At 46.6% G+C, this 24052-nt stretch overlaps 1 protein-coding gene and 1 long non-coding RNA gene across 10 annotated transcripts in view; one reads left to right on the forward strand and one right to left on the reverse strand.

Annotated features, from left to right (window-relative positions):
* MPP7 (MAGUK p55 scaffold protein 7) overlaps positions 1 to 24052 on the reverse strand; it is a 304899-nt gene that overhangs the window by 135811 nt on the left and 145036 nt on the right. For 7 of the 9 annotated variants that reach the window (XM_075922585.1, XM_075922584.1, XM_075922583.1 and 4 more), the window contains one exon: positions 8712 to 8789. In XM_075922585.1, the coding sequence (XP_075778700.1) occupies positions 8712 to 8789 (78 nt within the window). Of the gene's footprint in view, positions 1 to 8577; positions 8790 to 24052 lie in introns of all 9 variants that reach the window. The other 2 variants (XM_075922586.1, XM_075922587.1) reach the window with 1 other exon arrangement.
* LOC142827373 (uncharacterized) lies at positions 12084 to 16847 on the forward strand. Its single transcript, XR_012902085.1, has 3 exons — positions 12084 to 12207; positions 14256 to 14474; positions 16212 to 16847. It is a non-coding gene; the product is annotated as an uncharacterized LOC142827373 (long non-coding RNA).

The following is a 24052-nucleotide window of genomic DNA, read 5'->3' on the forward strand; positions in this document are numbered from 1 at the left end:
TACAGCCCAGGGACTTTCCCTGAGAGAGAGAGAGAGAGAGAGAGAGAGTGTACATTATATATATATATATATATATAAAATTGTGGCTATTTACCATCTATCCAAGTATTGGTTGATTGTTGCGTCCTTAGGACTAAGTGCCTAGTTACAAAGGCAGAGTACGTTGTTGTCTGTGGATTCTCAACTCCAAGCAAAATGGAGGTTGGGGCAGAGGGGAGAGCTTTACCTTACAGAGGGGATTTCCCAAGTGATCTCTTCCCTGATTTTCTTGGAATCACTTGGGTGGTGGCAGCGAGGAACTAGTCTTGGTTTTTTGTTTTTGACTCTCAGAGGGACTTAGATTGAATAACTTCTCTCTGGGAATCACAGAGACAGGTTTTGCAGAGTTTATTTGGTTAGCCAGCACCCCGTATCTACACACATAGTGACAGCTCCCCAGCCTAGAAGCAAAGGTTCATCATAACTGTTAGTGGTGTTGGCAGTTGTTAGAAGGGGATCCCTATGCATACCATTGTCATGCAGAGATCACCATGTGAGTGAGGTCTTTATCTTCCCTGGCATAGGAAGGTGTTTGTTTATATCAGCAGTTCCCAATCGCTGGTCCGCAGACCAGTCGCAGTCCATGAACACCAGCTTGCTGGGCAGTGGCACATTGCTTGGCCATGCCTCCAGTTTTTAATTAGCCCCACTTGCTGGGGTTCACTATGAGGGAATTCTTTTCCACCCATTTCACCATGCAGCAGCAGGCTGAATGGGGCAGGGCTGGAGATGGAGCCACAGTGAGGCTCCTTCTACTGTGGCAGCCTCACTGTGGCCCTGATTCCAGCTCCAACAGCCGCTACACAGCCCAGCTGGCGAGGCCGTGTGGAGAATGTCTGCGGTGCTGGGTCGGGGGGAGGGGGGGGAGACCATGGCCATGTGATGAGCAGCTGAGGCCTGTTCCGGGGGTGGGATCTGAGTCACGGCCACGTGGTGAGCAGTCGGAACCTGTTTCAACAGCCAGAGGTGGGGCCTGCACCACAGACACGTGGTGAGCAGCCAAGGCCTGTTCCGGGGGCAGGAGCTGTGCCATGGCCATGGGGTGGGTGGGTGGGGACTGCTTGGGAGAGGGGAGGTGGGCTGGGGCCTGCCACTTGAAGGGGAGGCTGGGACCTCCTGCGGCTGCATGACAGGGGAGGCTGAGGTCTTCTGGGAGAGTGGGGAGGGGGCTGGGACCTGCTGTGGGGAGCAGGGGGATGAAACCTGCTGCATGGCGGGGGCTGAGATCTGCTCCGTCCGGTGGGTGGCTGCTCTGGCCGCTAGAGCTGAATAAAATAATATGGGGGGGGCCTGCAGGAGTCAGGGTTGGAGTGTATGCGGGAGTGGGGGGTACATATTTTGGCAAACAGGAAATGTTTTATTTGCATATTTCTTATTTTCATAATGAATATGCTGATATGTAAATGTTGCCGGTCTGCCACAAATTTGTGAACAGACTTGCTGATCCCCAGTATAAAAAAGGTTGAGAACCACTAGTTTATATGATGGATATGCGGCCTGTATACTGTGTGTAACCATGCCCGGAGGGGCTGCATGTGGAGGCGGGCATGTGGTACCATAAATGTGGCTGGCACCATATGCCCTAAAAGTTGTAGGCAGTGTCGGGCTGTAATGGATGGACTGGTCTGTGCTAGCAATATGAGGTCTTTGATTGCTGATAATCTGTGTTCTGGCAATGAGGCTATTGCCCTCCTATAAATTCCAACATCTGGATAGGAGTTAGTGTGCACTTTGGTAGATTTATCTGAAGCCCCAGGCTGTCGATTAGGGCTCTGGTGGTTTTGACCACTTGATCTATGTCATGCGCTGTGTTGTCCTTTAGAAGGCAGTCATTTAAGCATGGGAATATTGTGATCCCCATTCTGCGCAAATGTGCAGCTACCACTGCCAGGACTTTTGAGAAGACTTGTGGGGCTGTTGAGAGTCCGAATGGTAGCACTCTGTACAGAAGTGTAGGTCCCTTATTGTAAACCACAGAAAGTGTCCGTGTGACAGATATACTGAGATATGATAATAAGTCTTCCTGGAGATCGAGGGTAGACGGCCATGCTCCCTTTTCCAAGGCAGGAATCATAGCGGCGAGGGTTACCATCTTGAATCACTGGGACTGGACTAAGCAGTTGATTTTGCGGAGGTCCAATATTGGTCTCCATCCCCTCCCTCTGCCCATCTTGTTTGCAGTAAGGAAGTAGTGAGACTAGAATCTCTTGCTTCTGTGCTCTTGTGGCACCTAGCCGCAGAAGGTGTTCTGCCTCTTGTATGAGTACATATTTGTAAGAGGGGTCCCTGAAGAGAGACGGGCAAGGGGGGTTGGGAGGGAGGGATAACTAAAAATGGCATGCAATAACCAGTTCTGATTTCCAGCACCCACCTGTTGCTGGTGATAGTGTGCAAAGCTGGATAGAATGCAGCTAGTCTGCTGTCAAATGTTATAGAAGACTTGGATTGCTGCCATGGAAAAACTGGGTCTGTCAAACCCACACCCAGTGCTTCAAAATGCTTGTTGGGATGTTGATGGTGGTTGAGATGTCTGCTCTGAGGCCTGTCTGCACCTGCTTTGGCATGACCAGTGCCTGTTGTTATAGTGTCTTGGCTGCTGGTTGAAGAGTGTGCGTCTGTACCTCTGTGTGACTGACCTTCCCTGTTTTATTTTTGTGAGTGTCTTTAGTGTGGCCAACAAATCTTTCAGGGTATGGAGTGAGGCATTTGTGGATTCAGAAAAGAGTTTGGTGCCTTTGAAAGGCAAGTCTTTGACTGTGGTCTGGATTTCTCTCAGGAATCCTGAAAGCTGAAGCCAAGATATCTGCCTAGTGAAAACAGCAGAATCCATGGATCTTGCAATGGTGTTTGCCAAATCTAGTGCAGCTTGTAAAGCCGTCCTAAAGATTAGTGCCTCCTCGTTGATATTTGATTTAAACTGTTCACTCTTGTTGTTGGGGAAAGACTAAAAGATGACAACTAATGGAATATGTGGTATGTATATTTTGCGAGTAGTGCCGAGGAGTTGACTATTCTGAGCTGGAGAGTTGCTGATGAGTATGCTTTACAACCCATCAGGTCCAGTCTCTTCCAGTCTCTGTTGTAAGGGACTGTTTGGGCAGCTTGTTCTTTCCCTCTCTGGTTGATGGCATCAACCACCAGGGAATTTGGGGTGGGATGGGAGAACAGAAAGTCTGTTCCTTTAGGGATGACGTAGCATTTTCAATCTGACCTTTTGCAGGTTGGAGATATTGTGGCAGGCATCTGCCAGATCGTTTTCGCAGGATCCATGAGAGCTTTGTTCATAGGGATGGCCATTTTGGCAGGTGGAGATGCATGTAATATATTTGTCAGCTTATGTTGGGTTTCTGGCATAGCTGACAAGGAGATCTCCAGAGTATCCATAACTCTTAAAGAGTTCTTGGAATGATTTAAAATCAATCCTCGAGGTTGGAGGTGGGGACATGATTGTATCTTCTGGAGATGATGAAGAGATGTGTGTGGGTGGAGGTGAATAGGGTATCTGTTCCTTGAATGTTATGTCTACCTCCTCTTCATTAGCACATGAACTGGAATGGTTTGGTGACTGGACTGTAGGAGCCTGAGATTTAGGTGCTAGTGATGGCTGTTGTGGCTACTGTGCCTGCTGTGTTCTGTAGGCTGCCCATGGGTCCCAGTATGACCAACTGGGTGGGATAGGTGGTGGGAGCCACTGTGGTGCTTGCCATTGCTGTTTCTGCTGGTTGGACTTAAACGAGGAGGGTATCGGTGTGTGTCTGAACGAGCTCATCGTCAGCACTAGATATTGGTGGCACTGAGGTGGCTGGGGCGGATGAGAGACTGAACCTGGATGTGTTCGGGGTACCATCAGTGCCAAATAAGGGCATTCCCGGCCCCGAGGAAACCACAAGCTCCACTGTCATGGTGAACTGTGGTACTGGCACAGGAGGAAGCAGTATGGGTACCAATAGAGTTTGCGGTGCCAGCCACGTGGCTTAAGTCGGTGCTAGCTATTTTGTGTGAACGGTCAGTGCAGAGTGTTTGGCCGATGCTTACGTTGGTGTCAGAGGCAACATGGTGGCACTCAGTGCTGAAGCTGAGTGTGGTCTGGTCAGTGCCACAGTTGGTACTGATAGTGTTTTGACCGGTGCCAACACAGAGGCCTTCTGCTCCACCTCTGTTGGTACTTTTGAGGAGGAATGAGCTTTCTCGTTGGTGTCTTGGCTCTTGTCAGTGTCAGCCCTGTTGCATGCCTGTTTTTCCAGCACCTTGGATGTTATGGGTGCTGAGGCATGCTTTTTATGCAGCGAGCATTTTTTCGAGGGAAACTCAGTCCCTGAAAAAGAGTAGAACTTCTTCTTGGGCACTTGAGCCATTTTATGGTGCTTTGGGCTTGACCTGGTGGGAGCCCCTCTCTCCGAAGCTGCTCCAGGGGATGGCTACCTGAGTGGGGTGGTATGTTCGGGATCTGAGGCAGGACAAGCAGTTTTCTCCAACTGTATCATTTTTAGTTGGAGTTCGCTAGCTTTTCTTGTTCTGGAAGTGAGTTTTTTACAGTGATGACATTGATCCATGGAGTGCTCCTCACTCAAACAGCGGACATATTGTAAGTGTCCAACTGATACAGAGATGGACAGTCTGCAGCTCGTACATCTCTTAAAAGCAGGTGAGACAGGCACTGTTGTCGTAGCCATGTCAGTCCTAGGGACAAGGTAACTGAGGTAATGTATTCTATTGAACAATCTTCTGGTAGTGAATGAGACAAGTTTTCAAGCTACATAAAGCTCTTCTTCAGACTTGGGAAAGGTACTCGGAGTGTCACAGCTAAATACAAGATTGAAAAAACAGCCCATGTTCTACGGGACCATTCAAGGGGAAATGGCCCATTAACAATACTCTAGTCAGACAACAACAAAATGGGGTTAATGGGTTAATAAGCCATAAATGCAGTGTCTTTATTAAAGCCATTATTTTTGTGTGTAGTAAGGTTATGGATTGAAGCACCCAGGCTTTTATTTTGAAGGTGTTTTATAGGCTTCCTTTGAGGATAGGATGGGCACGTCAGATACAGAGTGATATGAAAACACCTACGGGCGAACATATTTCACAAAACAATCAATCTATATCTGACTTATTTGTCCTCATCCTCAAAGGAAATCTGAACAACACTTTCAAAAGGTGAGCTTCGAAGTTTAAATTCATAACTTTGTTAATAAAGATCCTGCATTTATGTCTTACTAGAAGATTTACCTTGCTTTGATCAGGTCCTTAACTCTGTTAATTTTTGTTTTTTCTTCATTTAAATCATTGCTTTGAGGTGGGGTTGGAAATAAGAGGCTCACAATGCAGGATGCCCAAAGGAGAGAGGACAACTCCAGCCGTCTTAGCACAGCATCTTGAGGCCAGGTAAGAAGTGCCTCTCCATGGCCACTGCAGCAGGCACAGCTGGCAGTGTGGAGTGCATGTCCTCACACAGACACATACACACACATACAAACTCTGTCCAATATATCATAGATAGCTGCTCCAATGGTGCTATATCTATCCCTGTCCTCTAGCTCCTTGCTGCCCTCTTGTAGTCATCATACAATATAATTGTTCCCACTTTCTATCCCATATCCCCTACTGTCCCCATGTGGTCATTATATAGCACAGACCCCCTCTCCATTTTATGTAAACCAATCCTATTACACGGATATCCCATTTTCCTGGCAAACCAAACCCTTACCTTGCTTTAAGCTGTGATAAGAGAAAGCTGCACACCAAATTAGTGGTCCTAGCTCTTACTGTTTAGGAGGGGGTTCTTGAAAAGACAGACAGATGGACACACACTCAGGCCGTGTCCAGACTCAGGGTTTTTTTCGGGAAAAGTAGCCTTTTCCCGAAAAAACTTCCCCTGCGTCCAGACTCAAGCCGCGTTCTTTCGAAATTATTTCGAAAGAACGCGGCTTTTCTTTCGATGGCGGTAAACCTCGTTTCACGAGGAAGAACGCCTTCTTTCGAAAGTTCCTCTTTCGAAAGAAGGCGTTCTTCAATATAAATAGGGCTTCTTCAAAAGAGAGCATCCAGACTCGCTGGGTGCTCTCTTTCGAAAAAGCGGATTGCTCTTTCGAAAGATCCGCCTGCAGTCTAGACGCGATCTTTCGAAAGAGGCTCTTTCGAAAGATGCTTTCGAAAGAGCCTCTTTCGAAAGAAGCCTGCAGTCTAGACATAGCCATAGACACAAACTCTCTCAAATATATAGTAGAGATGTAAAAATATATATAGTATGGAGGTAAGTTTAACTGGTTAACTGATCAATTGGGGGCAGGTAGGAGGGGGGCATTCTAGCCCACTGGGTGGGGCGGGGTAGAAGCCGGAAGCAGCAGCAGGGAGTGGGGAGGGCTGCCAGCTCCCAGCCCGTGTGAGTTTGTGGGTTGGGAGTCTGCAGCCATGCGCTGAGCAGAAACAGTAGCTGGGAGGGGGGACAAGAAGGGAGAAGAGGAAGAACTGGCAGCATTCACCCCTTGTGGGAGGCTGCTAACTCCCAGCCCACTCAGACTGGGAGCCAGCAGTCCCACAGGACAATAGCAGCCCTCCACCCACAGGAGCTGCTTCTGGTTACCCATTCACATCCTTAATACATAGTAGATTACAAGAATCTGTAACCCAATAAGCCCCTCTTTTTCTTCTATGATCACAGAGATGTAAACAGGCCACTTCATTTTGAATGACCCCTTAGAATATGTGCTAGCTACTTATGCTAAATTATCTGTTCAATCTTGTATTTAGCTGTGATACTTTTAGTACATTTACCAGATCTGAAAAGCTCTGTGTAGCTAGAAAGATTGTCTCTCTCTCCAATAAAAGTTGATTCAATACAATATTGCCTCACCTCCCGTGTCTTTTTACATTGCTAACATGCTCTGACATCTCCTGAAGCCTTACTAGTTGTCAGCAAGACTGCTCAAAATTTAATGCATCTCTAATCCCGCAATTCTATGTTTTAAAGTTATACAATATACGTTGTGTACAAATTAACAATCATATAAAAATGCACCGATTACATGTTAACACATACAAACTAAGTTCTGAGAAGTGCTTAGCTTGAATTCAGTAGAAATATACACCTTACAGGAGTGGGTCCATAATGTGAACTGTTCAAATTACACAGAAAGAATGACAAAAGCACTAGAGAAATCTCAAATATCAACCAAAGTCAAATCTTAAAAATTAAAATTATGCAGAAATCTACAGATTCACATTTCAAATGCATACACTTCTCATAGAAAAAAACTAATTGCATGTGCATTGCATATTTTGTGGAGTAAAGATGAAAGGCCTAAATTTTCAGAACTCAGAGATTTGGAGTACCTCATTACTTGGTACCAAAAGTTAAGACATCTTAAAAGGACCTGATATTCAGAAAGTAGTTTCTCAGCATTTCTGAAATTAGACTCATTTCAAGTGGTTTTAGTTGTGCACTCAAAAGATAAGGGACCCACGCTCTAACTTGGTTTAAATTGTCTGAAAAGATACTAAATGAGTACAATTTTGGAGTACATTTTAATGATCTTTCTAGTTTACAAAACAATTATTTGTCTAAATGCAGTTACTTAAAAGAAAACACTTAATATAAGTGTCAGACCACAGTAAATATTTTATTATATTTCATCCATAACAGGATATAGATATCCTCTTCCTGATACATGATTAAATTCTTGTAAATGGGGTTTTTCTATGAATGTTTCAAACAGTGATAGTCTTGATTTTGTAAATTGCATTGCAATCCTAAATATGTCAATAGTTTCATGCCAGATAAGCATATGACTATTTAAAGTATATGGGCATTATATAAAAACAAAAACTCAGCAAAGAACATTTATGAAATAAATCAAGATTCCAAATCTCCATGTTTGAAATTAATCCTAAAACATATTGCCATTTCCAAAAGAAAAAAAAATGAGATCACCTATTATAAGAAAGACTGATGGATTTCACCTAAACCACAGTTTAATAAACATTTCTCCATCCTGTCTCAGATTCAGTAACAGTTTATACAGGTGTGTGCAAAATTCATCTAAATCCTTGAATTAACTAAATAGAAAGAAATGGCAGGTTGGTTTTTTTTCCTTTAAAATAAAAATTATAGTACCAGGAAATTAACTACTCCATCAATGCTGACCACTTCTATAATTTATTTTTTAGTTATGAAGGTAATTTGGAAAGCTCTAATATCCATAAATCACTAATGTTCTCTTTTTAAACAGGTATTTTGGGACAACCCCTCCTTTTTACGTATTTCATATGCCTCATTTCTGTAGTATTATCTGTCATTTTTCTTGTCCTGTCAACAGGACAACTCTCTCATTTGTCTTTATTTTTCCAAAGCATTCCTCTTGTCTGTGACCTTCTCAAAACACTAATAGTTGACAGCTTTTCCCTCCCAGTAGAGTTCCAACCTCAAATTTCTATTACATAGTTACCAAGCAGAACAGAGGCTATCTTGCAATGTTTTTACAACAAGAACGTGAATAAAAATCAAAGCAATATCAGCAATAAGCCTAGTGATGACAGCACCTTTGGAAACATTTGCAGCTTCTTATGATTTCAGCTCAGAGGATTACATTCATATGTTTGCACTATGAGGAGTTCTGCTTGCAGACAGCTTTTTGGGAGACTTGGTACCAGTGATCTCAGCAGGAGACACTTACATCATCTGCCAAGGCTGCTGCATCATGGAGTATGGGTACAGGGCTCTGTTTTTCATAATAATGCAGTTTCTCGTGAATCTGGAAGACAATTGCACAAAAAAGAAAAAGTATGCTTAGCACCAAAGAAAATATGACAACATAACCCTGTTGAGTTAACTGATCTGCTGAGTGTCTGTAACTAAAGAAACATCCTTTTATTAATCTATAGGAGGCAATCATATAGATTAATTCATCAACCACCTCTGTTGAAGTGCTAAGAACATGAAATCAGATGGAAAAAATGTTCACTATGTAGACCAACCCACAGAGAAACTAAACATTTGTGATTTTCCCCTTAGTTTTCTATGCCTGTATTTCAGACATATTGCTTTAAGTATCTGTTACATTTTACATTGCTACTGAAAACACAAAGCATAAAGTGTTTATCCCCAAAATGGGCATAAAACCTCTTGTAAATTATGATTTATGAGGTGAAGTAGCAGCCCATCACCCACCTTTTGACAGACAGTTCAGTGGATTTGCTGAAATCATTAAAATAATTCAGAAAGAAGGGCAAATTAGTGTTAATATGAATTCTAACAGTTCAGGAAAAGTTGTATTTTAGCACATTAAAATTTCCACTGATATATCTTAAAATAGTCAAAATATTTTTGAAAAGTCTCTAACATTTATTTTCCTCTATTAGAGAATATTTAATATATAACAATCTTTTTATTTATATTGTTTACCTATCACCATTATCTAGACATAAAATATACAAAATAAAAAGCTGACAATCTAAATTATCATTAACATGTAAAAACACTTACCCCTTAAAACACTGTCCCCCTCCTCAACCCCACAAAGCAGGGACTACTTTGCTGGTGGGAGGTGGTAAAATGAGACACAGCCAAGACCACTACTCTCCCTAGCAGCCTCTTCCTCTAGATACACAACTGTGCAGAGAAGACCCCAAATATTGGGAGCACTGGGATCCAGGTAGAGTCTCCATTGATCCAACTCAAAGAACAATTTAGCCTTAGGGAAAAATCCATATAGAGGAACCAGACAGACTTGAGCTGCTAAGAGCAACTGCAAAAGCCAAAACAGCTAAAGGAGAGACCTTCAGACATCCAGAGAACTTTCTACATTTTTTATTAGACTTTCTCTCCCGTTTGGTTGGCTGGTTGCTCTAATCCTCACCCTAATGGTTTCTTCACCTCAGCTTCATCCCACACATGAAAAGAGTTACTCACCTTGTTCAGAAACGGTGGTTCTTCGAGATGTGTGTCCTCACGGGTGCTGGTGCATCCTGGTGCCAGTGACCAGAGATTTTTCTAGCAGTATCCACCATGCAGCACACAAATCATGGCCCTCCCCTCGTGCCGTTAGTGTCCATTAGGCGTATGCGCAACACTGCCCCTCTGTTCCTTCTCTACGCCTGCTAGTAGAGCATGGGGCTCCAAAGGAGGGAAGGAGGGATGGTAGTGGAGCACCCACAGAGAGACACATCTCGAAGAACTACCGTTACGGCACAAGGTGAGTAACTCTTTCTTCTTCAAGTAGTGTCCCCGTAGGTGATCCACTCTGGGTGACTATAAAGCAGTAGTCGGCTCATGGAGGCAGGTTTGGAGCCCTGTCGTCATCACCAAGGCTCGCCGAGTGGCAGCGAGCCCCGCTTGCCAGCCACGCGGTTCTGCGCTCTGAGCATGCGCAGATTGCTTCATGCCGGCTCTTCCGGGGTGTAATCAACTCGCCACGGGTGAGTAGATTACACTATTTGTCGAGCCCTGGTTATCACTTATGAAAATACTGCTTGTCCCACAGCCATGAAGGATGTGATGGAGGATGCTGGAGTGTAATGTTGCATTCTTGTGTGGTTTGATGACCACGTGGCTGCATTGTAAACATCCTGGAGAGGTACATTCTTGAGGAAGGCAGTAGTAGAGGACATAGCCCTGGTGGAATGGGACATGATAATGCCAGGTGGCTCTTTATTGTGAATGGTGTAGCACAGGCATGTCCAAAGTCCGGCCCACGGGCCAATTGCGGCCCGTGTTCCGGTTTAATACGGCCCCCCAGGTAATTTGGCAATATCTATCTTTTATGGCCCCCAACGAATCCATATGTATTGAGATGAATACATTGTAAAATCTCAGTTAATGTCAGTTGGTCTAAATCAGTTATAAATATATTTGGACACAACATGTATACTTGGTGTTATGTTCCTGTTCATATTTTTTGAACTTAAAAGTTGACAGACAACCTTTATTACCAATAATATGTAATGTACTTTACAATGTTCCTGACATATATTTCAGCTTCCTGGATTTTTTTTTTCATCTGGCCTTCAGATATGAAAGGCAGAGTGATTTAACACCTGTTTAGATTTGTCATCCATGTGACGAAATGAAAAGTATGCCGTTTGCAATAAACTTTGCATAAAATAGTTCATTTGTATTTAATTTTAATGGTTCAAAGAATGTCAGGCAAAATGGTCGGCCCTCACGCATGTTCACTTCATCAAATCTGGCCCTCTTTGAAAAAAGTTTGGACACCTCTGGTGTAGCATGTGTGGATGCATGAAGAGATCCACTTGGAAATCTTCTGAGAAGAGGCAGCTTGTCCCTTGGATCGTTCTGTAAAGGATAGGAAGAGTCTAGGAGATATTTGCCAGACTCTTGTCCTATCAATGTAGAACGCAAGCGCTATGAGGACGTCGAGGCTGTGTCAAGCAGCGTGCGATGGGTCAGTATATGTCTTGGGGAAAAAGGCAGGTAAGTGTATGGGTTCATTGATGTGGAAGTGGGAGGAAACTTTCAGGAGGAATTTAGGGTGGGGCCAGAATGTGACTGTCCCTGGTGAAAATTGTATGGGGGGGGGGGGGAGTCCGCCATTAGGGCAACCAATTCCCCATCTCTCCTGCTGGAGATTATTGCAACCAGGAAGAACTGCAGAGATAGGTATGACCTGGAACAGGTCGCCAAAAGCTCAAAGGGCGGCTTTGTCAAGCTCTTAAGTATGTGATTTATGTCCCTGATTGGAACTGGTGGGCAAACGGGTGGAAAGGTGTTTCCTATACCAGTGAGGAATCTTTTGGTGATTGGGTTTGAAAGGAAAGAATCATGTTCTGTGGTGCAATGGAAGGCTGCTATGGGAGCTTCATGACCCTTGATACTACTTAGAGCCAGGCCCAACTCTCTAAGGTGCAAGAGGTAGTCCAGTAGGAAGGGAAGAGGGGTGGTCTCAGGGGTTATAGTGTGAGTACATTTTAGCCACTGAGAGAACCTACTCCATTTGTAGAGGTACGTTTTCCTTGTGGATTGTCTTCTGCTGTTGATTAATATTTCTTTTACTCTTTCTGAGCAGGTGTTTTCAGCATCCTGGAGCCATGAAGGACCCAGGTGTGGAGATGGAGCTTGTGGGGTTTGGGATGGAGAATTGCACCATGATTCTGGGAGAGAAGACTGTGTTGAGGCGGAAAAACATATGGATCCATCACTGTCATTCTGTGGAGGTAACGATACCATGTTTACTTCGACCACACTGATGCAATGCATATGATGTGAGCTCAATCTTTTCTGATTTTGATGATGGCCTTATGAAGTATGGAAAGGGGTGGGAATGCATAGAGCAGTGGTGCATCCCATTTGACAGAGAAAGCATCCCCCAGGGAGTGCTTCCCTAAGGCTGCTCTGGAGCAGTAAAGGTGACATTTCTGATTATTTCTGGTCATGAAAAGGTCCAGTTCTGGCTGACCCCATTGGTGAAACATGTAACAGAGGACCTGAATGTCCATCTCCCACTCGTGGTGGTCGTAGAAGTTGCGACTCAATGTCTGCTATAATACTTAACACCCTTGGGAGGTAGATGGCAACAGGGGTAATCTAGTGCATCAGGCACCAATTCCATAGCTTGAGAGCCTCCATACATGAAGATGGGGATCATGCAGCACCTTGCTGATTGATATAGTACATGCAAGTGGTATTATCCGTCATTGATAAGACGTTGATAATCTTGCGAGCTATATGGCGTAGGAAATGCTGGCATGGTAATGTACTGCCGTTGTAAAAGGTGGATATGGAGTGTTTGTGCTGTAAAGGACCTTAGGCCATGAGGGTTTCCAGATGAGCACCCCATCCGAGAAGTGATGCATCGGTCATCATGGTAAGTGTAGGTGTAGGTTGCTCGAACGGAACTCCAATTAATACATTGTGTGGACTTGTCCAGCACTGGAGGGAGTTGAGGGCCCATGGTAGAATAGTTACTGACTTGAAGAGCAGGTCTCTAGATGGCGTGTAAAGTGTGGCGAGCCAAGACTGAAGGCATCTCATGTGGAGCCACCCCAGACTGATGACATAGGTTGTGACAACCATATGTCCCAGAATTTTTAGGCATTCACAAACTGTTGTGGTAGGGGTCGCCCGTGCTACTGCTATGAGGTTGCATAGGGTGTCGAATCTGTGCATGGGAAGGGTTGCTTTGGCTGTGACAGTATCGATGTGTGCTCCTATAACCTCTAGCGATTGAGCGGGGTAGAGAGAGTGGACTTTTTGAACTTTATATGGAAGCCACGGCGGAGGAGGAGGTCCGTGGTAGTCTCAGTCATGTCCTTTGTCTCCTGGAAAGACGTGCCTTTTATGAGACAGTTGTCTAAGTATGGAAATATTATGACTCCCTGATGACGTAGGCAGGCCACTATGATAGCCAGTGTTCTGGAAAACACTCCGGGAGCCATTGAAAAGCCAAAAGGGAGCACTCAGTATTGGTAATGGTGGTGGTTAACCGTGAATCATAGAAAACGCCTGCGGGCGGGATCAATTGTTATGTGGAAGTATGCATCCTGAAGGTTGAGAGCCAAAAGCCAATCTCCTTGATATAATGCTGGAATTATTGTTGCTACGGTCATCATCTTGAATCAGTGGTAAGCGACGTATCTGTTGAGCTTTCTTAAATCCAGATGGGCCTCCATCCTCCATTCTTTTTCTGTGTTAAAAAATAAGTTGAGTAAAACCCTCGACCATGGAACTCTGTTGGTACCGATTTTATGGCACCTAAACGGAGGAGGTGAAGCAGTTCTTGCTTGAGGAGGATCTTTTGAGAGGGGTCCCTGAGGAGGGACGGGGTGAGAGGATGGGTAGGACGATGAGAAAAGAAAGAGATGGAGTAATCATGGATGATGAGCTCTAGGACCCATTTGTCTAATGTTATTTGAGCCCACTGTTGAAAAATGGGGGGGATGCAGTGGTTGAATTGTGGACAATTAGTGGATGGTGTGACCAGAAGTAAAGTGTCTTTCTGGCTCCTGACCAAACCTTCAAATTTGCGGCTTAGATGTGGATGGTTGGGCTGATGGTGTTTTATGCTGCTGTTAGCGTTGTGGCCTACAACACTGTGGCCTTTGTTTTTGTTGGAAGTCATACCTTTGTTGCTATCTGTATGATTCCCTGGGTCTCTGGTTGTTTGTGTATCTGGCTCTCTTAAATGGGGGCATGTACATCCCCAGGATTCTTAGGGTGGTATGGGAATCCTTCATCGAATGAAGTACTTCATCTGTTTTTGCAGCAAAGAGATTGGTTTTATCAAAGGGTAGATCTTCGATCTTCTTCTGCAAATCCTTTGGGACACCTGATCCTTGGAGCCAGGATATTCTCCGCATCACAACAGCGGAAGCTGTGACGCATGCAGCTGTGTCTGCTACATCCATTGCAGACTGTAGAGCAGTACAAGAAATTGTATGGCCCTCCTGCATGATGTTGAGAAGGACAGGTCTCTTGTGTTCAGGTAAGTATTGAGTAAGCTCTTGAAGTTGGAACAATTAGAATAGTCATAATCTGAAAGCATGGCGGTACAAGTCGCTGCTCTAAGGAACAGAGTGGCCGAGGAGTACACTTTACAACCCATAATGTCCATTTTTTTATGATCCTTGTTATGTGGTATTGATATAATATTAGGTTGTCTGGCTCTATGTCTAACGGAATCAACTACCAGGGAGTTTGGTGGAAGGTGAGTAAAAAGGAAGTCCATTCCTTTAGGCGTGAGAAAATATTTTCTGTCCGCTCTTCTGTTGGTTGGAGTGATGGATGCCAAATGTTGTCTGCTGAGTCCATCATAGCCTCGTCCATGGGGAGGACAATCCTGGATGAGGTAGGAGGTTGTAAGGTGCGCAGAAGGCAATACTGTTTTTCCTGAACCTCTTGTAAATTGTGCTTTTGTGCTAATGCTACCCTTTTAAAAAGTTCCTGGAACTTCTTTGAGTCATCGCCTGGTGGCGGGGTGGTAGAAATAACCACCTCATCTGGTGAGGACGAAAAATTATGCCCAGGGGACCTACTCTTACCCTCAGAGAATCCTCTATCTCAGTGTCGATTGAGGAGTTAGGCACTGTTATGGAAGTTGTTGGGGAGAACGAGGTAGTTCTCTGGATGTTGTGGAAGGTGCGGTATTATGGCTCTTCCTGTGAGAATGTGGCTCCCATGATTGCCATTGCCCAGAGTACGGAGGTGGCAGGTAATTGTAATGATATGCATACCAGTGTGGTGGTGGTGGCGGATATGTGTATGTAATAGGCCCATTGTCCCAGATGGAGCTCTTTTTACTGGGCTGGAATGCTGGGAAGAGAAACAGCTGCATGGCTCGGTGCCAGCTTTGTTTGGGGAGCAAGACAGATTCGGTGATCTACATGAGCGCACCGACTGTACAGAGGAACCTGGTGCTAACGCTGCCGGTGCCTGACGGCTCCTGATAGGAGACTCACATTATAGGTGTTCCTGGGACAGCACTGAGGTACGTGGTTTACTCCGTGCCAATGGTGTAGGCGGTGCTGATTGGTCTGGAGGCGGTATCTTGGTGTGGGGCCTCTTAGGTACTGAGATCGGTGCCGACTCAGGTGGTGGCTTCGGTGCCAAACAGTGCTTATGCTAGCTCAACAGTGCAGTCAGTGCCAACGGTGCCGCTTGTTTTTGTTGGGCTCTGAGTGCGCCCTCTTATGCAGTGCCCTATGTGCCGGGCTTATCTGCAGTGCTGACCCTCAAGGCCATCGATACCGAGGGTAAGGTAGAGTCTCATTTTTAAAAGGGACGTGCCAGAAGAGGTAAAGGGACATGTTTTGTCCATACCTTTTGGCTCAAAAGTCAGCTTTGAGGCAGTTGGTGAGTCCTCAGAAGACAGTTGGAACGACCTTTCATAGAGGAAAATTTTCAACCTGTTGGCCCGGTCACAGAGTGCTCTGGCCATCAATTTAGAACAGTGAGCACACTTTTGTTTCTGGTGAGATTCTGCAAGACACTTCATGCACACCGAGTGCCTGTCTGAAACAGGCATAGTATTCCAGCATGAGTCACATCTTTTGAAGCCAGGAGATCCCGGCATCAGGAATGGTGAAAAGCGGTGGGCCAATGACAATGGAAGAAGAAAAAAATTTTTTTTTATTTTTTCTATAGGGTGGGGTAGGGGGTCTTAAAACTTGGAAATGTGAGGAAACTTAGGGGAAATAACCAGTTTTCTGCTGTTTTTCTGTAGAAACAGTGGAAGGACAGACGCTCCATCTGCTGCCAAGGACGATAGAGAAGGAACTGAGGGGCCGCCTAGCGTGCTTGCTTAATGGACACTAATGGCATGAGCGGGCACCACAGTGCGTGCACAGCATAGTGGATGCTGCTTGAAAAATCTCCAGTTGCCAGCGTGAGGATGCACCAGCACCCAGAGTGGAGCACCCACGGGGACACTACTCGAAGAAGCAGCCCCCTCTACCTCTTCTTTCCTACTTTGTCTCCTTGGCCCCTTTCACTTCAATGTCCCCTCTATCTTACTCCCTCCTACCTAAACACACACACTCCCCCCCTCCAAAAATTCATGTAATCATATATATAGTAGCCCAACATCTGTGAGTCTGTAACGCTGTAGCCCGTCTGTAATGCTCAGCCGAGCATCACAGCAAGAGGGGTGGGGGGGGTGGGGTGGTGACATACATGGCCCCGCCCCCCGGCCGTGTACGTCACTGGGGTAGGGTGTAAAAAAAACAGGACACCCTTGATCGGGGGTGGGAGGGTGGAGGGACCGGACAGGAGAGGAACGGGGTTGGCGGGGGGAGGTCAGAGGCAGCAGTAGCTGGCCAGGGGAGAACGGGGGAGGGGCGGCCGGCGGGAAGCAAAGCTGGTCAGGGGTGGGAGTCAGGGTCAGCAAGGCTGGCCATGGAAAATCAGGAGGAGGAACTGGCTGGCGGGGGGCAGGGAGAGGGAATCGGCCAGTGGGGAGCCAGACTCACCCAGGCATGTGCAGATTGCAGGGTGCTGCCTGCCCCACTCATGCATCCCTGACAGAGACTGAGGAGAGCGGAGAGAGAGAGAGAGAGAGGCAGGAGGAGGAAGAGAAGAGAAAGAAAGAGATGGAGAGAGAAGCAGAAGGCAGAGGAGAGGTGAGGGGGGGGAGGCTGTAGGAGGAGGAGGAGGAAGGAGGGAGAGAGAGAGAGCGCTCAGGAGAGAAGACCGACATGGAGGAGAGACCTGAAAATCCAGCCTTATGACGGGCTAATTGGCTAGTTAATATGTTTGCTGCCATCACATTGTTTACTGTATTTGTGTGCTCCACCTTTAGCACCACCCTGTCTTGTCTAGTTATAATGTAAGCTCTTTACGGCAAAGAGTCTGCTATGCTGCATTTATATAGATCATAGCACAATGGGAATCCATTCTTGGTTGGCACTTAGGCAATACTGTAAAAACACAATAAAGAATAATGACTAGACAAGCAAGGGCTCTATTATATGTTGAATGTTGGGTGGAGTAAAGAAATGGCAGTGAATTCCAGAATTGCCAGCCTTTCACCAAGAATATGTTGCAACCAGCTTTCAAACTAAGGATTACTTGCTGAAGCATACTGATGATCTCTGGCTGTGACACTAAAACAAGACCACAAAAACAGACTTCTAAACCACCGAGTACATACACCATAAAATTATTTGTTTTTACTTATAAGTACTTTTTACTTGAATCTTGAAACTAAATGAAAGGAAACACATTCTCTAGAATATAAATATAATTTGTTCGATATCCAAAATACAGGAAAGTCAGGATTATCCGACCTTCGGTAATCTGACATTCCGCTTTATCCGACCCTGCAGCTCCCGGGGACAAAGCAGCTCCAGGGCACGGCCAGGAGAATGGCCCCACTCGCTGCCCCGTCACTCTCCTGGAGCCGCTGCTGCTGCTCCTGCCGATGCTGCTTCGTCCCCTCCTTGCAGCACCCAGGAGCTGCAGGGAGGGAAGGGACCAGGGCCAGGCAGAGATGGGGACCAAGCAGCACCAGCTACAGTAGTAAAGTCCCTATCATCCAACATTTTCGGTAATCCGACCACCTGTCAGTCCCGTTTAGGTCGGATAATTGAGACTCTACGGTATCTTAAACAGGCAGCCACAATCCACACAAATATTTTCCAGTGTTTTTTTTTCCAGAAATAGCCCCACATAGTGAACTTTAGAATAATGCAAACTAGAAATCACTAAAGTATACATGACTGTAGAGAACTGTTTCGCAATCACCTTGCAAAGTAAAGACAAAACGAATTTTTGCTACAGTTGCTATTTCAACCTCTATAAGAATCCCAGAATTAATCAGTTTCTTATATTGCAAACCTTATGACACATTATTGGATTTTGAGGGGAGCAGCTGGGTCACTGCTGCACCCATGGGGGGTGTTCGCCCCAAAAGTGGTACAAAGGGGGCCATGTGAGGTGTCAACCAAAAGCTTACTGTCTACTGATACTGTATATGCTCTTCATATATCTGCATAATGTCTATGGGTATGTCTACACTACCCCGCTAGTTCGAACTAGCGGGGTAATATAGGCATACCGCAATTGCAAATGAAGCCCGGGGTTTGAATTTCCCGGGCTTCATTTGCATAAGCGGGGAGCCGCCATTTTTAAATCCCCGCTCGTTCGAACCCCGTGCCGCGCGGCTACACGCGGCACAAACTAGGTAGTTCGAACTAGGAAGCCTACCTAGTTCGTGCCGCGCGTAGCCGCGCGGCATGGGGTTCGAACGAGTGGGGATTTAAAAATGGCGGCGCCCCGCTTATGCAAATGAAGCCAGGGAAATTCAAATCCCGGGCTTCATTTGCGGTATGCCTACATTACCCTCCTATTTCGAAATAGGAGGGTAGTGTAGACATACCCTATATGTGGAGTTATGAATATGTACTCTGTATGGAGACTGGAAGTTTCTCTGTATGTAGTTGAGCGATGGGCTCAACCTATGAACATGCTAATTAGCAAGGATCCAGGGACAATAGGTCTTTTAAGTACCCGAGACCCACCTATGAAGGAATCTAGGTGCCTGGTCAGAGACCATGTGACTGTCTCCAGCTTAGAAGAAGCCAGGAAGGAGGTATAAATAGGCCATGTGGCCGACTCCATCTTGGTCTCCAGATCTGCTCCTGACCCCAGATGCGGCCTCGCAGGGATTCACGAGCCGGGAAGAACTGTGGACCCATCCTGGCATAGGATGTGCACCAAGGACTTTTAAGCCAGCAGCTATAGCATCTCTGCTGCAAGCCTGCATCGAGAACTGGGAGATTTGATGCATGTAATGCATGATACTTTAACAACCTTGCTCTCAGGCTTTTCTTTCTTGTGGTAATAAACCTTTAGATTGTAGATTCTAAAGGACTGGCTCGGCGTGATTTGTGGGTAAGATCCAGAGTGTAAATTGACCTGAGAACTGTGGCTGGTTTCTTGGAACCAGACAGAACTTGTTCGGGGAAGGTGAGATTGGGTTCTAAGACCCCTCACCTATATATGAGGCCCGGGGCCATCTGGGGCATGGATATTGCTGGGGTGTCCGAGGGGTTTTGCTTGTGAGGCTTCAGGCAGGCAGCTGAAGCACTCTGTGGGACTGGTTTGTGGCCTATTTGGGAAGGTCTCCAGTCTAGGGGCTAGAGAGAGCCCCCAATTTGAACAATTCGCCCTGAGTGGACACCCTCAGCTGTGCCCAGACCCGGTCCAGGCCATCACACCTTAATACCTAATTTCTGAATCAAAATGTCAGAACTCCGTTTCTTTTGTTTGTTTAATCCACCATCATCATTTTTATTTTATTCAAGCTGAACATCAGGGAGCACTGAGCTTATCAATAGTTGACTGCTATTACCCATGAGATCCCCTGAGAAAATGATAAAGGCACTCCAGGGCAATTTTGTTTGTTTTTGGCCATGAGCTACTGGAGCCTTCATCATCAGTTTGTGGTACTGCAGACACCTAACAGATCTGAAACAGTCACCATGTAAACTTGCTTTTTGTCAATTGCTTTTAGAAAATACTTGACCAAAACTGGCACAGTCTCTATTACTTCTAGACCCAAACCCAGATTTAACAGGAGTCATGTAAATCTGATAACTACAAAGCCAGAACTGACTCCCAACTGTCTTAGTATTTCCATTAAAGAGAAAGTTTGGGAAGTGGGCAATAATAAAAAATAATGCTTGTATCAGACAAAGGTTTTCAAAAGCAGCAGACTAACAAATGCTTGAGATCTGGGCAATATTTTCTTAGACAAGAAGGCATGGACTAATATTTACCAGGAATGACCATAAAGCCATCCAAAAATATTACAAAGATCGATAAAAGTCCATATAATTGATTGGAGCCCAAAGGTAAATACACCTGGCTGATAATTTCTGGCTTCAGTTCACTCCAGACATAGATTTCCTGACAAAAAGGTAACCAATGAAATAAAACATCTTGCTTTAATGTTTGCCTTTATATAATTCTAATGCAGTGGTGACCAACCAGTAGATCAGGATCTACGGGTAGATCTTGGAGCCTCTAACAGGTGATCCTGACTGGTTTGGTTGGGAGGCTAGCAAGTACTGGCACTTCTACTGTCCCTCCCCACGTTACCCTGCTATTCCTGCCCAGAGCCTCAGAGCTGCCCCTGAGAGTGTCTGGCTTGTTGTGCAGAGTAGCGGCGTGTAAGCGGTCTCGCTTAGTTCTGGTACCCTGGCCTGTACTCAGGCCCTTACGTAATGGTCTAGCGGCCCCTTTTAGACTGTGGGAACCGGAGGGCGGGGTAGGCTGCAAAGCCACACCAGTCCAGTGTCAATGTAGCTCTGGCCCTGGTTCAGGGTGGGGCAGGCAAACAAACAAACAGATCCTACAGTCAGTTCAGCCTGGGCTCTGGTTCAGGGCTGGGCAGGCAAGCAAAGAGTTCCCGGCACAAGTGGAAAGGGGAAGACTGCCACCCAGTATATGAGGTGGCGGTGTGGGACACGGGCCCTCCCTACACCAACACATCCCGGCCTACGGTCCTAGCAGTGGCAGCCTTGGTGGCCGCTGGGGTCAGCAGGGAATCCGATCTGAAACATGCCGACAAACAAAGGGTTATCATGTCCGCCCGACCATCATCTGGTTCCCCTGGGCCACTTCCAAACTCTCTCTGGGTATGTCTACACTACCTCGCTAGTTCGAACTAGCGGGGTAGTGTAGACATACCCTTACTGTCTCTACCTGACTCCCGGTCAGCGACAGGTTCACAAGGTCCGGGTAGTCTGCATGTGGGGGGACAGGGTACAGAAAGTCTTCTCTTCAGTGCCTGGACCTGGTAGTCCAAGCCAGTTATCCACCTCTGCCAGATCTTCAGGGCCTAAGCATGAGAACTCAGCATAGGCCTCTGTTCCCTCCAGTGGCTCGGGCCCTGCTGAGCTCCTGGGCTGGGCTTTTGTATTTCCTGCCCCGCCCCAAGGCCTCTGCGAACTTAAAAGGGCAAGCTCCGTCTCAGCCCACCTGAGCTCAGAGAGGTGTTCTTCCTCCTGGGCGTCAGTGAGTGACCACCCCGGTCACTAGAGAGAGACAGAGGCTGGGGGCACTGATGTCACTCTGTTCCCCTCCCCTGTACCTCATCTTCACAGAGTAAGGAGGGTGGGGCCTCAGCAAAGAGGTGGGGGAAGGGCAGGGCCTCGGAGAAGGGGCAGGGCAGGGATATTTGGGTTTGAAGTAGATCCTGGACTGATAAATTCAAAAAGTGCTTTAATTCTTGTGCTTTAAAAGGTTGGACACCACTGCTCTAATGCATCAGTTAACATCAGTGGTTATCAAACTATGGTCCACAGACCACATTAGTGGTCTGTGGCTGCCTTGCAGTTAGGCCACGGCTTGAGGTTCAGCCTCTCACTCCATACCCTGCAGCTCAGAGCACCGGCTTCCTACTGGGGGGGGGGGGGGGGAGTCACCCCTCACTGCAGAATCTGGCTCCTGAAGGGAACAAGCAGCTCCACGTGCTGTTGCTTTGCCTCCCTCCATGGTATTCCAGCCAATGGGAGCAATGGGAGGTGGTGCCTGGGATGCACTGCATGGGAGTGACGCCTGAGAGCGTCTATCTAACTCATGCCCAGACCCCTCACCCTGCTTCTGCACCCTCCCTTGGCCAGACAACTCCATCCCCTGCCCACTCTTGCACCCTCCATCCTGTGTAGACCTTACATCCTCACCACCCAAAACCCTACTCTAGCACCCTACCTCCCACCCAGATCCCCCACCTTCACCCCTCCTGCATCCCCATCCCACTCCCTGGCAGCCCCATCTCACACAACGAACCCGTCATTTTGGCCTCACCCTAGCACCTAAGAGGGGCTCACAAAATCTACTAACCATGGGACCCCAAAAGAATTAGTCAGGCCCATGGAATTTATAAAGAGGCAACAGGATATTTTCTACCTTATTATATATCTCTTTCTTAATGATTCCTAACATTCTGTTTTACCTTTTTGACTACCATAATGACTCCAAGATCTCTCTTAAGTGGTAACAGCCAATTTAAACCCCATCATTTTGCAAGTACAATTGGGATGATGTTTTCCAATATGCATTACTTTGCATTTATCAACATTGAATTTAATCTTTCATTTTGTTTCCCAGTTACCCAAATTTTGCGAGATCCTTTTGAAGTTCTTCACAGTCCACTGTGGACTTAACCATCTTGAGCAATTTTGTATCATCTGCAAATTTTGCACCTCACTGGTTAACCTTTCTGCAGATCACTTATGAATATGTTGAATAGTACTGCTCCCAGTACAGACCCCTGGAGGACAATATGAGTTACTGCTCTCCATTCTGAAAACTGACCATCCTACCCTTTGCTTCCTGTCATTTAGCCAGTTATCAACCCAAGAGAGGACCTTCTCTCACATACCATGATAGCTCACATTAAAGACCCTTTGGTGATAGATCCTGTTAAAGCTTTTTGGAAATCTAAGTATACTGTATCCACTGGATTCTCACATATGGGATCCCATATGGCAGTGGTCCCCAACCTCCAGAGGCTCCCGGGCGCCTGAGGGCGGGGCCACTCACGCGCCAGGCGCCCGGGGGCGGGGCCACTCACGCGCCGAGCACCCGTGGGGGTGGGGCCACTCACGCGCCGGGCGCCCGGGGGCGGGGCCACGCGTCCTGGGGCACGCCAGGGGTAGGGATGCCCTTGCACCCGGCAGTGCCGGCATATGCCCCACGGCCGGGGCCGCCCAAGCCCGGTACCGGCGCGCCCGCATGTGCCCCGGGGCTGGGGCCACCGTGGTGCGTGTCACACGCCTGGGGCCGGCGCCTCCAGTGCGCCGCGCGCCGGGCCGGCCCAGGTTGTCGGCGGATGCACACAAATGCCCCGGCGGGCGCCATGGCGCCCGCGGGCACCGCGTTGGGTACTACTGCCATATGGGATCCCACATGGGATCCAGAAGACAGTTGAACAACAGAAAGGATTGTGAAAACTGACACACTCAATCATAGGAATGCTACCTTACTGGGGAAAGAAATGAAAAGGTTGGAAAGGCAAAAGAGCCATTTTCAGCAAAAATCTAAACTGGAGATTGCATGAAAGAGAGAGATACGGGGGAGGCTGTCTCTGATGGCACAGGCATCAAAGAAGAAAGTTCTTATATCAGGAAGATAACTGAAGAGTCAGATAGCTGGTGAGTACTACATGAGAGGAAATAGTTACATTGTATAAAGGTAACTTGTAGCAATCCCATAAAAGGATCTCACAAGGAGGAAGGAGAAAATTTGTTCCTCGGTTTCTGAGGACAGGACAAGGAGTAATGGGCTTAAAGTGCAGCATGGGAGGTTTAGATTGGACATTAGGAAAAAATTCCTAACTGTCAGGGTGGTCAAACATTGGAATAAATTGCCAAGGGAGGTGGTGGAATCTCCCTCTCTGGAGATATTTAAGAACAGGTTAGATAGACATCTGTCAGGGATGGTGTAGACTGAGCTTGGTCCTGCCTTGAGGGCGGGGGGCTGGACTCGATGACCTCTCGAGGTCCCTTCCAGTCCTATGATTCTATGAAAAGGTTTTAAAAACCTGGGAAGGCAATTCTG

This window comes from Pelodiscus sinensis, chromosome 2 (assembly GCF_049634645.1).
Source record: "Pelodiscus sinensis isolate JC-2024 chromosome 2, ASM4963464v1, whole genome shotgun sequence".
NCBI lineage: Eukaryota > Metazoa > Chordata > Testudines > Trionychidae > Pelodiscus > Pelodiscus sinensis.